This window comes from Microtus pennsylvanicus, chromosome 4 (assembly GCF_037038515.1).
Source record: "Microtus pennsylvanicus isolate mMicPen1 chromosome 4, mMicPen1.hap1, whole genome shotgun sequence".
Lineage (NCBI taxonomy): Eukaryota > Metazoa > Chordata > Mammalia > Rodentia > Cricetidae > Microtus > Microtus pennsylvanicus.
Window position 1 is genome coordinate 23,618,754 of NC_134582.1, and position 18,951 is coordinate 23,637,704.

Genomic DNA, 18,951 nt, shown 5'->3' on the forward strand with positions numbered 1-18,951 from the left:
ACCTCTCCAGCACCGTGTCTGCCTGTGTGCTGCTGTGAGTCCCGATAATAACAGACTGAACTTCTGAAACTGTAAGCTACCCTAGGTAAGGTTTTCCTTTATAAGAGTTGCTGCGGTCATGGTGTCTCTTCACAGCAATGGAACACCGACTGAGCCCGCCTCCTTAGCTCTATGTACTTTACCTCCCTCCCACTCCAGTCACCTCAGACTGCCCTTTCTCCTTTCGCCTCCGAGTCACCTGACTGGGATGCTGCTCCTCGCTTGCCTTCGACAGTGATCATATTGTCACCCATCAACATGCTGTCTTTTCCCCTTTGACTCCGCAGCACGGTGCCTCCTGACAGAATAGATGCTCAGCTAAAGGCTGCTAAATAAATGAATTAAAACCAGTGCCTTCCAAAATCTCTCCTGTGTGGTGCTTATACAAATAATTTTATTAAACCTCCATATTCCAGAAATGTTCACCCAGGGACTGGTGGTTGGGAATGCATCCCACCTGGACCTTTTTTATGCATGACAGACACACAGCTACACAGTTGCCACTCAGTATCAACAGGGAATGGGTTTAATAGTGCCCAAAACCTTGCCTGCACAAGCCCTTTATATACAACGGCACAATGTGTATGTATAAGTGACACAATGTGTATATACAAGGCACAATGTGTACATATTAGCCTTGCACTCCATTCATTGTGCTTTCGGTAATCTTTAGGTCACCTATAATGCCCAATACAGACCAAGGCTCTACAAGGAGTTTTACACGTGAGAAGCAGTGACAAGAAAAGTCTAGACATATTCAACAAGAACACAACATACTTTTCCAAATATTTCCAACATATTTTCAAATCTTCAGAAGTCAGCTGAATCTCAGGTGGAGAATGCCAGCGGCATGTGCATGTGGTATCTCCATAGGATCCATTTGTGGGGTGATAACATAATCACCTCATGTGCTATATTATGTGTATTATATATCTTAGTCTAATATATATTTCCACATGTATGGTGTGTGTGACTGCAAATATTCCAGATACATTTTTCTCTAGTTTTCTTTTCTCATTTAATCTCATACTTCCAAACCAAGGCCCCTTTGTTCTACATGTTACTACACATTATTTTTCAAAAGTAAGAATAGAATTTCTTGCCCTTAGTGAAGCGCTCCCATAAGCAGAGTGGGGCAGTTGTTAGACTATGATCAGCCCTCCTGTGTTTCCATGCTGGCATCAAGGTCAGGGTGAATGAACACGCATTCACCAATGTACAGCAACGGCACCAGAACAGGAGGTGAGGAGCAGGCAGATACGACAGAGAAGAGTGTGAGATGTTTCAGGATGGGGATGGAGGAGAAAGATGGATACAAAAGAAAGGGCTTCAGCACTGTGTTACTTAATAGCAATGCATGGAGAGGAGGTGTGGGCAGAAGGTGATACAGGAGAGCTAGACACCACTCTGGTCAGGTCCAGGAGGTCAAGAGAGATGAGCACCTGTGAAGAGAAGCCATGGCACAGGCAGCCCCACCACAGCCTCAGCAGCCAAGGCGATGGCCATTAAAGCTTGCCCCAACTGGTATCCTCTTCCTCAGAGGCCAAGGCGATGGCCATTAAAGCTTGCCCAACTGGTACCCTCTTCCCTGTAATGAAGGCAGAAAAACTGTCTCCCAGTGATTTTTGTCATAGGGCTTTCCAACAAGTGGGAGCCTGTTTCCAAGTAGAACTTGTTTATGTCCATCTGGATCCTCAACGTTCAAAACAAACTTGCAAACAAAGGGCTCCCTGCCCTATAGCTGTCACCCCTGTGCTCTGGCCCAGAGGGAGCCATGGCTCTGCTTTGCTGATGACTTCCACAGCCGCAGATCACCACCCCCACTTCCCCCTGTGTCTTTCCTGCTGCCTCCGATTGTTGTGGACATCCTCCTAGGAACAGCTTTGGGACCTTTTGAAAGAAAAAAAAAAAAACCTTTCTTCCTAGATTTAGAACCATGAAGAGAAAATAATATTATTGCCCTCATAGAAGCTTCTTGGATTTTTTAGAGGGGTCCATGGTCCAGAGATCTCTTCTAAGGACTGAATTTGACAGCTTCCGTCAGGATATGTTGTTGAAAGAATCCCAGAGTAGGAGAACCAGCAGTTGAACTGCATGTCGCTAGAAAAGGCTAAGGTGTGAAAAGGTTCGACAGGGAGCTGTCTAGGAATGACAGGGCTGTCACTGAGCACAGGGGCAAGTGAAGGATGGCGCTAGTGATTAGTCTACATCACACCTCCATGCATCCCACTGTTTTATACAGTAATTCAAAAGGTAGCTTCTGTCATTGTACCCATTTCACAGATGAAGATTTGACACTCTTAGAGGCTGAGTCTCTTGTCTGAAGTCACGCAGCTAGGAAGTGATGGGCTAAAGACAGCTTGTAGGCTCCTAACAAGGCCACCATGTTTGTTGTTGTTACATTTTAATAAGCATAAATTAGGCTGAGAGAGTCAGCAGCCATAGGAATGTAAAGAGCCCCACCCTATTTCGGTCAGTTGTCACTCAAAAAATATTTGAAAACTAGCCATGAGAACTAATTGCTAAAAAATAACTTGAGGAACAGCTAGTCGACTGTGCAGAAGCTGAAGTGGCCTTATGTCACCAGGTCACGTACCTGCTGCCTTCCTCAGACATGAGAGAGCTTCAGGGTGAAGGTGCCTCGACCTTCCACAATTAGGGTTGTGTCAATTAGGTTGTGTCATAAGTCAACGGTCATTTTGTCAACAAATATTTGCTGACACCTATTTGCCAGGCCGTGGTGGTGGGAGTCTACTGAGAAGACCCCTTTTTTTTCCCCATAAAGTGAACATTTCTAGTGAGACAGAGGAGGTAAGCGATTATAACAAATTAATCTAGTGATCTCGGGAATCAAGAGAGTAATGGGTGGAGCAGGCACGAGTTGAAAGGATAAAGGGATCCCCGGCGTCTCATTCACTGGTCCGACCGCCCCATGCTCCAGTTCAGTAGGGATCTGCCCCAAACCATAGTGCACCCAGCTTGTCCTGAGCTAAGGAAGCGCTCTCCTCCCGCAAAGCCAGTTTCTCCTTCTAAGTCCCTTCCAATGATAACTTTCTTTTCCTGTATCGGTTCACCCTTTAGACTCAAGTCTACCACCCCGTATTGGCCCCAGGACATCAGAGTCCTATTTTTTTTCCGCCCACCACCCCCAGCACCCAAGCAGAAGCCCTGCAGGGCGGAGCCTCAGACACGCGCCGGCGCGTCCAGCAGGTGGCAGCAGCGAGCGGCCGCGCCCCCCGCGCTGCCAAGCCGCGAGCCCACATCATGGATGGCGAGCTCTCAGGTTTCGCCTGGCTCGCCCTGGCATCCCAGAACCCAGACGACCAGCGGGATTCATGAGCCGCTCTCAGGGGCCGGGGCAGGGGCCTCTGGCTCCCAAAGCTGGCCAAGAGGTGGGTCCCGGGGCGGGTCGCTGCTCCCGAGGCCGGGCGGGGACACTCTGCCCCCGCCCTGCCTCCCTGTGGTCCACACCCCCTTCGGGCTCCGCAGCCTGCCGGCTGGGATAACACGGGGTGCACGCGAGCCGGCGCTGCCAGCCCCTCTACTGCCCAGGGTTCGGGTCCCAGGTGCCGGGGACCGGGCACCCGAGTCCTCCTGGCCTGCCCCTCCTCCCTATTCACCTGCCCTACTCGTCCACTAGCCTTCAAGGCCAGCGACTCCAGCCCAGACGGCGAGGGACCAGCAGGGGGAGAGCGCACCTGAGGATATACAGCTGGTCCTGCTCTGCCTTTTCACCCCTAGGTGATGAGTGAGGCCAGAAGAACGCAAGATTTAAAAAGCAACCGGGGCCTCCGTATTGAATGAAAGACCCACAGCGAAGGCATCACCATGAACACGAGCAGTAAGTGGATCCTCCTCTCCTTTGCCATGGGAACAGGGGTGGGGGCGGGAGGTTCAGGAGCCTGCGCCCCGGCTGCCTGGAAAGAGGAAGGAAGCCGGTATCAGCGGGGACACCTGACCCCGGACTCTGTCCTTCGGGTGCTTTCAGAGCTCCTTGGCACAGGGAGAGAGCTTTGGGGGTCTGCCTTTTCCTGATGATTTTTGCTAATGTTTAATCGGCGGCGCCACTTGCCTCTGTCGGGAAAACTGCTGTCTCTTAGCTATGCCTGGAAAGGCCTAGGAAGCAGCAGTGTGGCCATTGTCTGACTGTGGTGGGCTCCCAGGAGACCTCCATGCCCACATCTGGAAATCCGTGGAGGCCCTACTTGTCCCGGGGAGAGCGGGGAAGCAGTGGGCGGGCCTGGGCGGACCTGGGATAGCAAAGAGCAATTTGATAAACAAATCCTCATGAAGTCACCTTTGAGTCTGGAAGAAAGATCCAGCTTCGGTTCCCTCAGTGGTCCAGGCTGACTGCCCACCTGCCTGGAGGCTGCTTAGCCTCCAGGAGAATGAGAGGAAGTGACAAGCCCTTTGAGGACCAGCTCTAGTAATTGCAGAGGTAATAACTGCCCTGCAGAGGCTGGACCAGACATTTTGCTCCTGGTTTGGGCCCTCGCTACTATGAAATGCTCTCAGCAACCCAGCAAGGGACAATCTACCTCCAATAACGTTCGCTCTAACCATGGGCTCTGGTTGAGTTAATGCGACCTGGGCAATACCTTAGGAGGATATAACTGAGCTCAAATGTCACTGTCCTGCTCTCTTGTCAACTTGCTTGCTGGGTTCATCCCAGCACCAAATACGACTATTCAAGGGAGGATTTCGGCATGCATTCCCAGTGGGGGGCTATGACTTTTGGGAATAGTCCCGACTCTACCTCTCAGAGTGCTCAGCTGCAAGACCGGGAGGGTTGAATCAGAGACCCCTCTGATCTAAGGACTGACAAGTTCTACAAAAGCAGTAAGGGGCAAGCAGGGGGAGTGGGTCAGCTCCTGAGTGAGACTATGTCCAGCCTAGACCCCTGTTTCCTGACCCTCCCTCCATTTCAAGGCCTTGGCACCGAGACGAGGAAAACAAAGCAGAGAGACTGGGATGGAAATGAAATGTATTTATTTACTACGTATTTGTGTGACTCACGTCTCCGCCGTCTTCCTTTGTGTATTACATAGCTGTGTTAGGCAAGTGAGCGAGGCTGGGCTCCCTTTCCCTCTTATAGCCAAAGAATTTTCCTCTTAGCTGACAGTCTGAAATGATGGCTTTGGCTTTGTACCAGATTTGGGGAGGGGGTGGGGGCAAGTCCTGTCTAACCTGTCACTATTGGAGGGCTATATGTTTGCATCTGTGTACTTCCAGAAAAATTAAGGTGTGGATTGCCTGCCACTCCTTCCTCTGTCTAGGGGGGAGTTTTATGTATGGGAGTCTTTCCCAGTAACTGATAGACAAGAAGGATGGATCATCTGTTTTCCCAGGAACTAAGAAAGGCAATAGAAACTGGCTCTGCCTTTTCCCTGTCTAGAATCCTGAGATGCTTGTTCTGTTAGCAGCTCTATTTCAGACTGGAAAAACAAAATACAAAACAGATTTTTCCCTCATTCTGTCCTTCCCTCCTTCAAAATAATGATCTACATAGTTAAATGCCATTTTTCTAATCAGGGAGTGTTAAGCTGGCAGAGGTCCTGGGACATAGGCAATAAAATGACCAGGACAGCCTTGGAAGCCCCAAGCACCCTATAGGGAGTAATGCTTAGTAGCTGGAGAACCCTGTGGGGAGACTCAGGGCCTGAGAACTGGACTTCATCATTGAACTCCATCCCAATAAAGAGAACCTACAGATGGAGAGAATATAAATAGACCTCATAGGAGTGACAGGGCCATAGGGCCACAGAGGCAGCGTGTTGGCAGGAGGCCCTGGGCTAGTCTGATGCGATCAAAAATGTTCCCCTTTGCGATGTGAAATAGCCTAATTCACACCGCTCCCAGAGTGTATCACTTCCAGTTAAAGGGGTCCTCACCCCCGTTACTAAACTGGGCCCTTCTCCTGCTGGCTCCACACCAACTCTCCCATGGAGGCTGGGAGATTGCTCCAGCTTTGTAGATGACATTTTGCTATTAATATCAGGCAATTCCAAGTCATTTAGTTAATGGTTGGATTCTGAAAGGTCCTGGATGTGAACTGTATTTGACAGTCAGTGGTTCAGGTGCCAACATCGAAGTTCGGGCAAACCATAACTTATTGCTCAACTCCTAAGCAATTCATCTGGAGAACGATCCTACAGGGCTGCGGCTTGGAGGCAACCAGAAGATCAGCTAGAGCCAGGTATTGTGGTGCCCGGCCTATAATCCCAGATTTATGGTGGCTGAGGCGGGAGGACTTCCCTAAATTCAAAGCTAGCCTGGGCTACCTGGCAAGTTCCAAGTCAGCCTGAATTACAAAGTGAGAAGGAGAGAGGAAATTGGTCAAGCACAGTCTGTACCAGTTCGGTTTGTCTTTTTTCCCTTAGGAACTATGTGATATTCAGCATGTTGTTTCATCTGAAAAAAAAAATTAGACTGGAATGGAGACTACATGGGAAAATTTTGTGTAAAATACTTTATGGAGGACTTTCCTGTGGGCACAGCTGTCATCATGTCAGCAAGAGGTGATCAGCCTGTCCTCTTTCTTCTGATCATCATTGGGATTGTTGTCACCACTAAATTGACTTTGGGACATTAGCGAGCAGATCACTTAGTCCCTCATACTTTTATCAGGAGCTGAGAAGCATAGCTGGAGGGTAAATCTGCAGGATGGCATGGACTGACAAGGAGATGCTTTATAAACGGGCATACATTGTGTTTATTAATAAGACAGTTGTTTCTCACGTGACACAACAGGACAGTGCCCAGCCAGTCATTACTCAGTGTGGATTTCAGCATTATCCGGATCCTTGCTTCTGACATGGTGATCAGCATTGGCAAGGCATTTGGAAGAAAAGTGATTCTGGGCTGGGGGATAGACCAAGGGGGTGCGTGCAACAGGTGGGCTCTGCCCTTAGAGCCAGTGAGGAAGAGGAAGGGGCTGCCTAGAGCTTTTCCACTCACAGTCCCTTTTCACCCAGGAAGCATTGCCTAGCTTCCAGGTGATTAGGTATGTGAAAGAGATAGAAAAATCAAGAAATCGGGGCTGAAGAGATGGCTCAGCAGTCGCTGCTTCTGCGGATTTGATTCCCCGCACCCACGTGGTGGCTCACATTCTCTGAGGATATGACACCCTCTTCTAGCTCTGTGGGCACTAGGTATTCACATGCTGTATATACATACATAAAAGCAAAACGCTCACACAATACAACAATAATATATTTATTATAAAATAAATTAAAAGTGATTTTTCCAAAGAAGTCAAATTTTCACTGCTAATAAATTATAAATAAATTTATTTTGAAACAATTCCTTGATATATAAATACTATAAATTTACCACATATTGAAGACTAAAATAAGTTTTCCTACTGCCATGATATGATTATTTATTTTCACACAATTAATTAAATCTTGGTTGACTATTTAATACAGCAGGGCATAAAATATCTTTAGCATTTTCAGAGTTTATCATGTATCAGTTTTATAATCATCAATTCTGAAAACGCCATCCCACATAAATATACAATACTAAATGACAGAAATATGTTTAGGGCCATCTCAGAAATTGCTGTAAATTCTGTCCTAATCCCAAGCCAAAATTTTATTTAACAATTTTTCATGAAAGTAAAGTCAATAAACCAAACAAACAAACAAAAAGAAAGTAAAGTCAGCAACACAAATAGCCCTTTTTAAAAGCAAATGTTCTACTGGGCAGTGGTGGTGAATGCAGGAGTATCTCTGTGAGTTTGAGGCCAGCCTGGTCTACAAAGTGAGTTCCAGGACAGCCAGGTCTACACAGAGAAACCCTGTCTCAAAAACAAACAAACAAAAAAAAAAAACCAAGTAACCAAGTGTTTTAACATAATGCAATCAAAAAATATACTAATTTGATACTTGCCTCCTGAGGAATGATAGTAAAATAGTATAAAAACTTTTGTTTCACATAATTAAACTATTATGTTTCTATAAGAGCAAAAAAAAAAACAAAGTCGGTAAGCACAGTGAAAACACTGCCGTGATAAACATGCAATGGTTCCAAAGCCCAGCTAAGGTGTTCCGGACAGTGTTCTTGGCACCATGTGGTGTGTTAGCACTCTCAGTGAAGAGACGGCACAGTGCGGTCACGTGACACAGCACAGCCTAGACCTGCCAGAAATGCCAAGTTCATTACCTGTTTGACTTTAGATTCTTCTGTGTCCGTTGAGTATTCAGGAACCTTTCACTACTGCCAAAGTTTTCACAACCCCGGCATTGTTCCCCAGCCCCATATAAATTGTAACCCACAGCTGAAACCCTCTATCCTAGGAGAGAGGCTTTGGCTTCTAGGGCTGGCTCCCTCGTCCAGCTCTCTTTCCTCCTACCCACGGCCAATCTAATTCCAGGGACCACTTGTCTTCTGCCCAACTGAGGCATCTCCTAATTGGTCTGTCCCACCCCCTCAGTCATTCCCCCATATTAACTGTCTGCAGCACCTTCTGCAGCATGGCACGGCATGCAATCGAGCCCACCCCTTCTCCACTACACCATTCTTTTGAGAGGGGGTGGTTTTTGGTGTTTGGTTTTTTTTGTTTTGGTTTGGTTTTTGTTGTTGTTGTTGTTGTTTTTGAGACAGGGTTTCTCTTTGTAGCCCTGGCTATCCTAGAACTTGCTTTGTAGACCAGGTTGGCCTTAAACTCAGAGAGATCCTCCTCTACCTCCTGAATGCTGGGATTAAGGGTGTGCACCACCACCACCCGGCTCTGTGTCCTTCTTATGCTTGCCTCTTTCATCCCTCTGAGAGCCCACTCTGTGACCCTCAGTGTCCAGTAAGTCCTCTCCACACCACACCAACCTCTCTGCCCGCTCCCATGCGTCACCCATCTGGCCTCTCCACCCTCCAAAGCTGCCAGGTTCTCCCTGGATCCCTCTGTGACCATGAAGGATGGTCAGTCTCAGAACCTGTTCTGTGTGCTTGCATGTGGTCCCTGCATGAGGCCCAGCTCTGCAAATACCTAATTCCACATGGGCTGTGGCATGCAGCCTGTGGCAGTGACACACTCTGGGGTTTCCATGAACCCAGAGCAATTGCTGTCACTGTCTACAGTCGTGGAGACCATCCATCAACGGTGCATGCTCAGGCAGCAGTAATCTGTTTTTCTCTGTTGAAGTTCTTGTGCTGATACCAGGAGTTCCCAAACTAGAAGAGACTGTGTTGACCCCAGCGTTCTTAAAGACCTGATCACCAGAGTCAGTTCCGTGCCCCATAAAATGCCATCTCGCTCACTGAGTGAGAGCTCTCGGAGCCCTTCTATGCCAAACGTAGGCATGGGTCACACTTAAGATGGAATGAGCCTCCTGCACACCACAGACAAAGCCCTCCATGCTCCTTCTCGGGGCCTGGCAGGCTACCAAAGTCACTTTTTCTCAGCAGTCTTTCTTTTGTTGGAAAGGGTATTCAGAAATTATTAACCCCACAAGAGTGTTACCGGCAAGAAGAAATTGAGCTTTGACATATAGATTCTTGGGTTCAAAGTCAGGATTATCATGTACTGGGTGATCTCAGACATAAGAGATTATGTCTAGAATGTGATTGGTAAGATACAAACGATTGGGGTTCTTGAGAGAACCAAATGAAATGCTCGTGAGTGTTGGGTCTCCGCGAACAGAGGTGAATCGGAAATTGGCCGTTGGGTAAAGCAAGGTTCTGAACTGATGGTGCCATAGTAGCCAGGCTCTTAGATTGGCATCAGATTATTTCATCATTACAATCACTAGTATGGGGTTTTGTATATAAATGAGCCATAACCTGCAGAAAGATTATTAACCTGGCATTGTACTGGGCTTAAGCTATAAAAGGCAGATAGGAAGTAAAAATCCTATGCAGTTGACACACATTGTCCTGGTTCGTGCGGGTTACAAGATAGAAGAAGTAGGAGAGAGATCTGTTGGAAACAATAACAAACAAACAAACAAAAAAGCAGCTGGGCTCTCAGCTTGGCTTCTGGCAGGGGATGGGGGCAATGTATAGTGAGTTTGAGAAAAAGCTTCTTCACAAATGTGTGGGAAACATGCAGAAAAATAAAAGACTCAGCAATGGCCTGGAGCTGAGAGGTTAGTTACAAGAGCCATTCCACAACCCCATCATGATGGCACCTGGCCTGAAGGGCAGAAGGAGCCAGAAGGTTCTGCTTGGTGCTGGGTGTGACTACTTAACAGGGCCTGCAACCCTTGGTTCCAAGAGAGCAACCACCCCAGTTCTAGAGAAGTAGCCAGGGGAACCAACACCATTCTGTCCTCTCTTGGGTTCACCCCAGTGGCCCAGTCCCACTAGAAGCCACAGGGAAAGAAAGATAACTGACAGACGTATAATAGCTACCCTCCCATAGCCACACAGGGCTCAAAGCCAGCTAAGAAGAGAGGCAGGAGACAAGAGCAGTCAGTGTGCAGACACCAGCACAGGGAGCAAGATATCCTTCCTCTGCCAATGCCACTGCTTGCACCAAAGAAAAGGAGCCATTCCCAACACAAATGCGGTAAGATGCCACTCAAGAAATTCCAAACCTAGAAAGAAAAATGTTCCCCAATCATGAAGCATTTGTTGATAATGATTACCTGAGGGGGCCTAGAGGAATAATGTAAATAAACCATTTTTTAAATCGTTCAAAATAACAGCACACATCTCTGAAAATCACAGTGTGGTTTCAAGAGCACTTGGCTTGTATAAAGGAGGTGATATCCGTTCTGGATCCCGACTTCCCTGTCTGGCAAATGTTTCATCTTGCTGAGATAGCATCTGCTCTAGTGAATGGTCAACCCCTGGCTCTCACCCAGCGTTCACCAGATTCCATTGTAAATGACCAGAAAACACCCAGAAGCCTGTAAGCACCTCCAGCTCTGGGTAGTTCGCTGATTAAATTGTCATCCTGCAGTTCTTAAGGGAACGCTGAACTGGAATTGTTGAGTTTAAATCCATCCCTACCCCTTACTTGCTGTGCGTGTCTATAAGTAAAATGCCTGCTTTCTACCCTAATTTCCCTTCTATGATGATAATCAAGAGGGCGTGGAGTATTAATAAGACTTCTCATGGCGTTGTTGGGAATTGTCAGTCTGGGGGTTAGAGTGATGGCTCAGCGAAGAAGGGCTCTTGTTGCTCTCAGGAGGATCTGGGTTCAGTTCCCAGCACCCGTGTGGTGGTTCAGAACCATCCTTAACTCCAGTTCTAGAGGATCTGATGCTTTCTTCTGGCCTCTGAGGACACTGGACACTCACATTGTGCATATACATACATGCAGGCAAGATACTCATATGCATCACATAAATAAATCTTTTTTTAAAGTAATAAATCCATCTGTAGTTGCAAATTGCTTGAAGTAATGTCCAGCACATACCAAGTAATTATAAAAAGAGTAAAAAGAGCCTATTAACTCGCTAGGGTTTTCATAGCCAAGTATATTACCTGCTGGGTGTTTTGAACAACAGAGACGTATTGTTTTACAGTTCTTGAGGCTGTGAGTCCAAAGTAAAGGTTTTACCACAGCAAGTTCCCTCTGATGATCTGAGACTCCAGATGTCTCCTGGCCTGTGCCTAGCTGTCTTCTTGTTCCTCTTCAGATCTTCCAAGTGAGTGTGTGTGTGTGTGTGTGTGTGTGTGTGTGTGTGTGTCCATGTATCCGTGTGCAGATTGCTCCTTCTGGTAAGAAGACAAGACACGCTGAATTAGGACCACCTTTGTGGCCTTATTTTAACTTGGTTATCTATATGAAGGCTATCTACAAATCGGACTGTGTTCTAAGAAACCACGTCTTGAGATCTTCAAGTCTGAATCAGGACGGAGGACACAAGTCAATCCCAGTGCCATGACTGTTGGGGCAAAGCCCCTCAAAAGGAAATATTCCCTGTGGGTATGTCTCCAAACTCCAAGCCCCCAGAGCTGGCACAGGATGCTGACAGTAATAAGAAATACTAGTGTTGCCTAAGTTATCTCTCCAGTTTTGATGTTTAAACACTCACTTTGCCGTTCCTGACCAGAAAGGGAGTCATCATGGGCTAGAAATAGTGCTCAGTTGGCAGTGCGTGTGTACATAGTGATGCTGTACACAGCAGGCTCTGGCTTGGATCCCTGTATAACCTGGGGGTGGAGGCCTGCGCCTTAATCACAACTCTCAGGAGGAGGAGGAGGAGGAAGGAAGATCAGAGGTTCGAGATCATCCTCAGCTACACAGCCACCAAGGCCAGCCTGAGCTACCTGTGATTCTGTCTTAGGAAAGAAAGAGGAGTGGGTACCTCATACAAGGGAGGACCAGAGGTGGCTGAGCATGCTCACACTCAGTTTGCTGCACACACATGACACACCCACTCAGGACATTATTCATCTTTGTTACTCCATAGTGTAAGGGAATTGACAGGCATGGTCTTGGTTTCCAGTTTGCGTAGCTCCTGGTAATGCCCAAAAGGAAATCAAAACTCAAAAGATATTTGTTAAAAGCTAGGTCTGCACCAAGCATGATTCTGGTAACCGACAATATATAAAGCCAGTGTGGCTCACTTTCATGGACTTTACAGTGAGGCCCCTGGCCGCCAACATGCAGTTTGCCCTGTACTGAGTGTTTAATAAATTTGAATTATTAGGTAACTCAAAATTGGGATTTCTAGTTTATCTTTAAAACAAAAGTAGAGCTGAGTGGTGGTGATGCACACTTCTAATCCCAGTGCTCAGGAGGCAGAGACATGGATATCTCTGAGTTCAAGGCCAGCAAAAAAAAAAGCCTAGAAGATTCCAATCCCTGTCCCCCACTCTGCAGCATGACCACAGTCAGTAGGATTTATACTGTAAGTATGCTGTATGTATATGAGTTTCTTTAGCCGCAGTCATCCCCAATCCCTAGAGTTGCCCCCGCTTCCTATTACTTAACAAAAATTTCTATGTTATGTTGCCACTATGGCACTTGAATTATAGCCCAGTCTAGTAAATTGGTCCATATAGCATCATAAGTGGAGAAGCACATCTTTGCTTGTAAAGTCACAGCTTCTCCATGAGGCTTATGGGAGGGTGTCCTGCCTGGAGTTGGTAGCCGATCATCCTGTCTCCTACTACCAGGTATTAAAGACCTTGAAGGGAACAGACCCCACTGTGGTCTTTATTTCCCTTGCTGACCTGTCCCAGGGGGTGGATTTCTTATCCCGTTAGATACATTTGAGGGAAGGCAGGGTACCCTGTCTCCTGGAGGTCAGATTTTGCTTCCAGGGAACGTGGTAGTGGAAAATAGAACCCAGAGCAAAGGAGACTATTTTGGATCAATGGTCCCCAGCGCTTGAAACAAGGTATCCTTCAAGTCTCGTTTCATGGCCGGTCCATTTTTGTTGTGACATAGAAAACATGCCTGGTCCATCTGAGGACAATCCTGTCGCAGTACGAGCTCTGTGTCAGCTCAGGAGGACACTGCCGGGAGCAAGTGCTGGGAGAGACAGGGATCTCCCATAGCTATCCAGAGCCTTTCTAGAATGCAACTTCCTCCCACCCCTCTGGGGAAGATCACAGAAAGCTAAGCACAGTGCCTGTTAGACACAGCAGCTCGAAAGACATCTAAGGAATGAATTGGTTAATGGAAAGCCCATGTTCTCTGCAAAACCCTTCAATAAAGATACACGACTGTGTCCTTTCTTAGTTGAATTCTCCCATCCTCAACCACCGAAATGCCCCTATCAAGGAAGGAGAGGCATCGAGGGGGGCTGGCCTCGGGCTCAGGGGGAGGCACAGAGCACTGTGGGCTGCTGGCGTATGTGTTCCAGGCTGTGTGGACTCCAAGAGATGAGAGCCATGCTCTGCGGAACCCTGGTTAGGCTCTGCCTCCAGACACATCATATTCAGCAAGGACAGTGATAACCATGTGCTCAGGAAGAAGTGGCCAAAAAGTGGAGGATGCAAAACCTGCTAGGGAGTAGGAAGACCTAGGCTCAGCATCGCATATCGGTCTGTGTCTACCTGAGAGTGCAGTTAACCCCTCAGATATCTCAGTGGAGCACCCGCCAGACAAAGGGCACACACAGGCAGGCCCCCTTCCCATTGCTGTGGGTTGCTGGGGCAGGATCCTGCTTCTGCGGCGGTGACCAGCTCCAGCCCCTCCTACCACCCCCCACTCCACCCTGGCAGAATCTTCCAGAGCTGCTTCCTTGGATCTGCTTGATTTTTGTGCAAAGCGAAGGTCTTTCTCCATGGGCTGCCATCACTTGCCCTCAGCGGCAGAGCCAATGAGGTGACTGCTTTGAGTAGTCTAATGACACAGTTGATCTATTTTAAGCACCTGAAGCGTACTCCACCAAGTGCCAATCTTCCTGCTGCGAGCCACTCTCAGCATGCAGGAGGGGGGGTGAGGGGGGGAGGGCTTGAGGTCTGCTCCTGCATTTTAAGATCCAGGAAACCGCCTAGGAATCCTGGCCCTGCTGTCCAAAGGGAGACGAAGGCATCCAGTGAATTATGGTATTTTCACAGTCAAAATGGAAGCCTTGCCTCTGATGTTGGGATTATGTGGCACTGGCACCTCAGGTGACCGTAAATCCCCCTTTCAAAGGGCACACACAGCCCCGGGACTGCCACACACATAAGAGGAGACCTAGGAGGCAGCTTTTCTGGAACAATGAGAAGCCCAACCTCCATCAGAGATGCCTCCTCCTCCCTCTCCTCCCCCTCCTCCCAACGAAGAGGTCTTCTTTCCTAACTGCAGCCTGAGTATTTTCTTCATGTTACTTTATTGAATCCTTACAACGCTGCCCTGAGTTCTGTCTCTAAGACAGGTCCCACGTTATGATGTATTCTGGCCATTCTGCACAGACAGACCTAGCACAATCTATAATGGTTATGTTCATTAGCTCACTGACTTCCTTTCTGTCTCTGGTCCCCTTGGAGAACTCCCATGATAGCTGGGTGACAGACCTCGCCGGCTTTGTTCTGCTTGCTCCTTGCCCCTAATTCAGTCTTAGAAGAGTACTGCTTGTACCAGCATATGTAGGACACAGGTTCATGGCTTCTCCTATGCTAACCCCCCGGGCCCTCGCAAAAATCCTGCATGGTAGATAACGTATATTATACTTAATTCACAGAAAGAGAAACTGGCTCAGACAATGAACAGCTGGCTCCAAACTCAGGCTTGAAACGGGCCACAGAGACTTGAGAAAAGATCAATTTAATATCCTTATTTTACATAAAAACGAAACTGAAGTTCACAAATAAAATCACCTGGACAAGGTTCCACAAGCTAGGAGGCAACCGTGCAGGTGTCAAGCCATGTCCATCTGGCTGAGGCCACCTTTCCTGCCTTCCTGTCCATCCTCTGCACCATCTTTCCCTGTTTTCTGTGATGCAAACCCCAGGGAATGCATGGATTGGAGGTCAGTCTTGCAGTTGGCTGTCCCGGGACTATTTGCTCCTTCACTCAGACAATAAACAAATCCCCAACCTATATGGCAACGATGTTTCAGGCAGCTGAGATACCCAGGACAGAGATCCCAACCAAAGATCATTTTCACCCTGCGTCTCCAAGGCACAGGCACTGGGGACTGTGCTGTCAGGGAACCCTTCAGGTGCAGAGAAACGAGAGATGTGAAGGCAAACCCAAGTCCCCTGAAAGGCTTTGGAGGGTAACATTCAATCTAGACTTTAAGGAGATGAACAAATTTGTGTTAGATCATGGGGAAGGAACAACATGGCTTATTTAGTTATTCCAATTGGCAAGAATCCCACAACCCCTTATTGCACAGCTCCTGAGTCCTGGGCCTTTGACTGGAATCTGGGCTGTAGGACAACATCAAAGGCCATGAGCATCTGGGGAAGGGTCAGGGGCACCAGCTGCTGTGTGCATGCAGTAGGAAACCTGAGTTGATACATAGGGTGAAATAAGGCTGGAGGGCTGGTAAGGCTCGGGTCCTTGAGAGTTTCGGGTGCCAGTTAAGGAGTATGTGTTACAGTTTACAGTCAGGGCGGAGACACAAGAGGGTTTGAGCTGAGTAGTGACAGGTCGGAGGCTGTGCATTATTTAAGAAGAACTCGTGGCAACACCTAACCGATAACACTGCAGAGCCCAGGGGGTTGGCAACATGCAGTGGTACAGCAGCTTCTGAGAGGGCGAGCTTGGAACTGTAGAGAGGTCGTGGCGCAGTCCCTCACCAGGCATTACTGTCTGCATCACGACTCTCGTGCCCAGCAGTGGATCTGATATCTGATTCTGCTGTCTGACACTGTGCAAATTGAGAAACTTTAAAAACTAGGTCACCGACCCAGTCGCCAAAGCTCGGTGGTAGTGAGTGCTTGAGCTACACCATTAGACAGGTAGCTCGGGTTCAGATTCCAGCGGCACTCTGCTTGAGGGCCACGTCACCTGCCCTGGCTCGCTTTATCTCTCCCTGCCCACACGTCAGTTTCCTCTCTAGAGAGGAGCAAGATGGGAGTGAAAGAACGGGTGTGAGATGCTTAGCATAGTGCCCGGCGTGTGGAAAACACTCCAAAAGATAGATAGTGAGAAAGTGATGAAATACAGTTGAATGTGTTGGGAGAAGTCCCGTTAAATATAAGAAGTAATCATCACATTGGACGAGCTATTGTGACACTGTCATGCCTTCATCATTCACTTTCTTGGGAAAGGGGATCAGGAGCATGTATTAATAACACAGGACTTAATTGTTAGCTAGTATCTAGGGACTTGGCTGTGGGAACTCCTTCAGCCAATAGCCTTTAAGATACCGGCCCACTTTGGGCGTGGTCTCTGCAGAGGAAAAGCAAGCGCTGGGAACTGGAGCGGAATCCAGCAGCCAAGGGGTTCCAGTTGCCAGTGCATGAGGATAGCAGATCGCTACCCTTACTGTGAGTTTATCCCCAGATAAATAAACCTTTGTTACACTCCATTTTGGGCTATTGTGGAACTCTTTTGTGCGCCAACAGGACTTTATTACATGTTAGATCCCATTCTGAACACTCCCCATAAATAGGCAGTTTTGTTTTTTTAATTGCAGCTATGAGTCAGTGGTCACATTGTATTTTGGGGGGAGGGATCAGTTTTGGTTTTTGAAGATTGGTTTTGGTTTGGTTTTCTCTGTGTGTACCCCTGGCTGTCCTGGGTAGACCAGGCTAGCCTTGAACTCACGAGATCTGCTTGCCTTTGCCCTCCTGAGTGCATATGCCACGACCACTTAGCGTCACAATGATTTTTAAGGTGAATTATTCATTTCATTAAGATTACTAAATTGAGATGATATAGGGACACCAGTGGCCATTTTATCTAGCAAAAGCAGGAAAAATGAAATCATAGCTGCGATCATATAGAAAAATCTATGAGTCCATCCATACCTCCCACCCCAGACCTCCCTGCTGTAAGAACCATCGAATTCTATTTTTGCTTCAGTTGCTTTCAGCTGGGTTCCTGTAGTCTACACCTGCGCAGACTCCAAACAAGGGAAGGGGGTTATAAGCCAGGTGCTTCACTCTTACAGACTTTCTTGTTCATCGCGCTCCTAGCCATCTTTAGGATAAAACCCTCTTCCATACAAACCCTGCTCGTGCCCACCCTTCTGAAGTGACTTTTTGCTTTCTGCTAACGTCTATTTCATTTGAATACTTTGATTCAGACATCTTTCTGGCTGCAACTCATTTTCTGTAGGTCAGTGTGGTTTGCCAGTGCATTCCTTCGCGTCCCCCTTGAATCCAAAGCTCCTCGAGGACAGGAGGCATGTGTTGCTCAGCTGTGCTTACACTTGCTCCCCATCTGCAGCCCTAGACCATGGGGGGACCAGGGAATCGCTTCCAGAGCTTGAGAGAACGCCTGTGCATGCTGGACTTCAGACACATGGCATCTGCTACCAGCATATCCGACATAGATAAGAGTGCTGGCACAGAGGGATTCAGAAATGGTTTTGACACTAAAAAGGAGGTCTCAGGTAACCTGCATGTGGCTGCATAGATGTGTGCGGTTGGATATTTGAAACTTGTATGCACGATATCCACAATAAAAAGTTTTTTTAAAAAACTGGATATGTATGCTGGCACACGCCTTTAATCTTAGCATTTGGGAGCAGAGGCAGGTGGAACTCTGTAAATTAGAGGCCAACCTGAACTACATAGTGAGTTCCTTGACAGCCAGAGTTACATGAGGCCCCGTTTCTTAGTCACTGTTCTATTGCTGCAAAGAGACACCATGACCAAGGCAAATATTATAAAAGAAGCATACAATTGGGGGCTTGCTTACAATTTCAGAGGTTTAATCCTTTGTCATCATGACAGGGAACATGGCAGCACACAGGCAGGTGCTGGAGCAGGAACTGAGAGCTACATCCTACTCCATAAGCAAGAGAGGAAGATCTGGGATTAGCATGGGCTTTTGAAACCTCAAAGTCCACCCCCCACGGCACACTTCCTCCAACAAGGCCACACCTCCCAACCTTCTAATCCTACCAAAAAGTTCCACTCCCTGGTGACTAAGCATTCAAATATATGAGCTGTTGTGGGGGATTATTCTTATTCAAACCACCACACCCCGTCTTAAAATAAATGTTAAAAATAAAATTAGAGGATATGAGAGACACAAAGACTGAAAGTTAAAAAACAAAATTAAATTCAAGGAGTCCTTCCAGCTGACAAGTCCGTCCATCCATCCCTGCTGCTATTATTACACAACCTCTGTTAACCAATGTGTAAAGATTAATTGAAAATATACCACAGACCTAAAGAAGATAAAATCTAAAATCATAAGACGTCTCAAGAAAGTATAGGTTAAGTATCTTATGACTCTGAAGTAGGCAGTGACTTCCTTGACCACTAAAATGAGTAAAAACAGGTAATAACCCACACAACAGATCCCAAAAGAATAAAGATAAGTGGCCAGCAGACCCTAAAAGGGAACTCAACATCATTGGTTTCTGGTGAAATACAGTTTAAAAGGTCCGTGTCCACCCA

The 18,951-nt window shown here is 47.4% G+C and overlaps 1 protein-coding gene across 14 annotated transcripts in view; it reads left to right on the forward strand.

The window, feature by feature from the left end:
• Positions 1-3,240: 3,240 nt before the first annotated feature.
• Positions 3,241-18,951, forward strand: part of Ablim3 (actin binding LIM protein family member 3) — a 115,429-nt gene continuing 99,718 nt past the window's right edge. For 7 of the 14 annotated variants that reach the window (XR_012910275.1, XR_012910279.1, XR_012910277.1 and 4 more), the window contains exons 1-2: positions 3,241-3,431; positions 3,680-3,880. Coding sequence is in view for 8 of the 14 variants with exons in the window: in XM_075968503.1 (XP_075824618.1) it covers positions 3,868-3,880 (13 nt within the window). In the remaining 6 variants the exon portion in view is untranslated. Of the gene's footprint in view, positions 3,432-3,679; positions 3,881-18,951 lie in introns of those variants that run through there. The other 7 variants (XR_012910278.1, XR_012910280.1, XM_075968508.1 and 4 more) reach the window with 5 other exon arrangements.